This window comes from Gastrolobium bilobum, unplaced genomic scaffold (genome assembly GCF_033153095.1).
Source record: "Gastrolobium bilobum isolate Gb01-03AN ecotype WA unplaced genomic scaffold, APGP_CSIRO_Gbil_v1 utg5060, whole genome shotgun sequence".
NCBI lineage: Eukaryota > Viridiplantae > Streptophyta > Magnoliopsida > Fabales > Fabaceae > Gastrolobium > Gastrolobium bilobum.
Window position 1 is genome coordinate 209,702 of NW_026899124.1, and position 3,801 is coordinate 213,502.

The following is a 3,801-nucleotide window of genomic DNA, read 5'->3' on the forward strand; positions in this document are numbered from 1 at the left end:
ATGTGTTTTATCTGGATATAATTTTTAAGAAAGGTTCTTATATGAGTGTTTTTGCCGACTAATTTGCGTGCTTATATATTGGTAGATACTAAGCTTTGTGATGTTTTTTCGCTAAAAGTCAAAACACATCTTGGGTTGCACTTAACATATGTTTTATTTTTGTGCAAATATTTTATTAATTTATTAAGGGCATTAATTTTCCTACGTTGCAGATGATAATCAATAATTCCTGTAAATACATAATGCATGGGCCCCATTTTTTTTTTTTCAAAAACAAAAATAAATGGCACAAGTTTCTATGGAATTGTAATATATTTTCCTGCAATAGAAGATGATGTTTTTCCATTTATAATGTTATAAATACTTCACAAAATACTTTTAAACGTTATCAAGTACGTATTATAACAATTATATGGCACAAAAGACAACTCTCTAAAATATTATATTTTATTGTCTTAATTATTTATTAATTTATAACTTACTATTAAAATATTGAATTCTTTCAATAATATTTTTTAAATTTATATATTTTATCTTAATCTCAAAGTTATCCCAATCCTAACTTAATTATTAATTTGGAAAATTATTTATTATTTTAAATAACATAATTTTGTGACATTTTTAATGAAATTATGTCATTTTAGTATATGATTGTATTTTCTGTCCTTCATTTTTTTTCTTCCAAAGTTTATAAAAAAGAGAAAATATAAAAAATAAAAATAAAAATATATTAAAACAATATAATTTCATTAAAAATAATACAAAATTATATAATTTAAATTAACAAACAGTTCCCCTTGCTAATTATATCATAAGTCATGACCGAATTGGAACAAATATTGAATAGGTAATCTTCTGATTGGAGACAATAACGTTATCCTAAGATGCGCCAACCATGGTACCAAATCACCCACTGGAAATTTCGTACTCTTTGCTTCAATCTCACTCCCATTCCCCAATATAAATTCACTCTCTTTCTTTCAACCTCACTTCATTATTCCCTTCAATCTCTCAACTCTCTTCTTCTAACCTCCAAACCCATTACTCTGTTTTCGACCCCCCTTGAATGCTCCAAAAAATAAATGGCTTCTCCCCTGTTATTGCTCTTGTTCATGATGCTCTTGATTTCACATCCATCATCACAAATGGTACTACTGCCTCTAACACACTCTCTTTCCCAAACGCAATTCAACAGTACCCACCACCTCCTCAAATCCACCTCCACCCATTCAGCAGCTCGCTTCCGCCACCAACGCCACCACCACCGCCAACGACAGCTCTCTCTGCCACTCTCACCAGGCAGCGACTACACGCTCTCAATCAACCTAGCCTCAAATACAGAACCCATAACTCTCTACATGGACACAGGAAGCGACCTAGTTTGGTTCCCATGTGCCCCTTTTGAATGCATACTCTGCGAAGGTAAGTCCAACCCTTCTTCTACTTTCACTAAACCAACAAACATATCCCAAAGCGTCGCCGTTTCATGCAAGTCCCCTGCATGCTCCGCAGCACACAACTCCATCTCTTCCTCTGATCTCTGCGCAATGGCTCATTGCCCCCTCGAATCAATTGAAATCTCTGATTGTGCTTCTTCCTCGTGTCCACCCTTTTACTATGCTTATGGTGATGGAAGCTTAATCGCTCGCCTCTATCGAGATACCCTTTCTCTCTCTTCTCTTCTTCTCAAAAACTTCACCTTTGGCTGTGCTCACACCACCCTCGCCGAACCCACCGGAGTCGCTGGGTTTGGTCGCGGTTTACTCTCTCTCCCTGCTCAGCTAGCTACCCTTTCTCCCCAACTGGGAAACCGCTTCTCTTACTGTTTGGTTTCTCACTCGTTCGACTCGGAACGAGTTCGCCGACCCAGTCCTCTTATTCTCGGTCGTTACGACGGCGAAGAGAAGAGGATTGGTAGTGGCGGCGGTAGTGAAATGGCTGAGTTTGTTTACACGCCTATGCTTGAAAACCCGAAGCATCCTTATTTCTACTGCGTTGGGCTCGCCGGAATCTCTGTTGGGAAAAGGACAATTCCTTCGCCGGAGATGCTGACGAGGGTGAACGGGAGAGGCGACGGCGGCGTGGTTGTGGACTCCGGCACGACGTTCACGATGTTGCCGGCGGGTTTTTATGACTCGGTGGTGGCCGAGTTTGACCGACGAGTTGGACGAGTTCACGAGCGCGCGAGTGGGGTTGAGGAGAAAACGGGACTCGGGCCGTGCTATTACTTCGACGGCGTGGTGGCTGCGAGAGTGCCGGCGGTGACTCTGCGTTTTTCAGGGGGGAATTCCAGTGTGGCGCTGCCTAGGAAGAATTACTTCTACGAGTTTTTCGACGGTGGTGATGGAGTGAGAAGCAAGAGGAGAGTGGGATGTTTGATGCTGATGAACGGTGGTGATGAGGCTGAGTTAAGCGGTGGACCCGGGGCCACACTTGGGAATTATCAACAGCAGGGCTTTGAAGTCGTGTATGACCTGGGAAAGAAGCGCGTGGGCTTCGCCAGGAGGCAGTGCTCGTCGCTTTGGAACAGGCTCAACCAAGACAAAAACTAGCCCAAGCTGCACCCACTGGATTCCTGCTGTGGTTTCACTCAAGGGTCGGGTCATTCTGTAAATGGGTATGTGTAGACTGTTGTGTATGTACGTTGTAGTACTCATAATAGGAAATATTTACACTCTTGTACGTCATTTTTTGAAGTTTGAACAGCTAAAAAAATCTCAAATGTACAAATTGTAAGTGAACATAAATAATAGTTTTGAGAGCACAAAATGGTATATACTTTTTTTTTTTAATCTTTTTAAAGGTAAGTTGAGTAAAGAATGGAATTGGGATGATGGAATCCTGCCCAAAAATCAGTTCTGGTGAGTGAGTCATGTAGAGTATCTTACGTAATGAATGGTGTTCGAACTGCTAAGTTAATTTCTTTTAAATCAGTTTGACTTTTATAATATGAAAAATTATTTTCTCACGTGGAGAGTGTTTTCTCATGTTGTCAGGCATCAAAATATATGCTATTTTCTTTTTATTTTTTTAACAAATGATGAGATTTATCCTTTGTTGTCTCTATAGCATGAGAGATGTTATGTCATGTGACATAAGAAAATAGAAACCCTTAGGTGACATTTGGTTGGGAACTTTTCAGCGGATATTTATCTTTCTCAAGTATGGCTTTTAGAAACACCATGTTTGTTTCAACGTTTTTCACCAAAAACCCATCTATCCAATTTGTCTGGATTTATGAGAAACATAGATATCCGCACTGTTTAGAAACTCAATTTGAAGGTGGGATTTTTCGAAAAACTGGTTATCTAACTTTTAATGCACTGTTGATTTCATAAAGTTACCTAATTTTCTCAGTAAAGTTTTCCCCCACCAAACAATTTTTTTTTACATTTTTCTACTTATCTCACTTTATTTATCTTTTCAATCATTTCTCTATATATCTCATTTCCTTACTATTCCAAAAAAATTTCCTGAACCAAACGCCCTCTTATAATATTTGGTATGGAATGATGGGGTGTTTGGTATGTGTATTTGGTATGAAATGATGGAGAAGTGACGTGGGGAATATTTAATGATCATGTTTGGTATGGGTATTGCGAAAAAAATATCAGTAAATAATTTTCTCAGATATTTTTTTTTTCAACTACATAAAGGCAAATAATTATTCCATTGATTCTTTGGTATTTTTTTTTATTTAGTGTCTTAGATTCTGAATATAATATGTTGAGTCAAATAATTATTCCATCAATATTTTATCATCAATCAAATATAGTATCAGTAAAATGAACATAATTTTTT

At 37.8% G+C, this 3,801-nt stretch overlaps 1 protein-coding gene across 1 annotated transcript; it reads left to right on the top strand.

Annotated features, from left to right (window-relative positions):
* Nucleotides 1-1,007: 1,007 nt before the first annotated feature.
* LOC133287482 (probable aspartyl protease At4g16563) lies at nt 1,008-2,714 on the top strand. Its single transcript, XM_061485113.1, has one exon. The coding sequence runs from the start codon at nt 1,083-1,085 to the stop codon at nt 2,550-2,552; it is 1,470 nt and encodes a 489-aa protein (XP_061341097.1). The 5' UTR covers nt 1,008-1,082; the 3' UTR covers nt 2,553-2,714.
* Nucleotides 2,715-3,801: the final 1,087 nt, after the last annotated feature.

Excerpts from the sequence above, each read along its gene's own strand:
- LOC133287482 (XM_061485113.1), top strand. The coding sequence starts at position 1,083 with ATGGCTTCTCCCCTGTTATTGCTCTTGTTCATGATGCTCTTGATTTCA.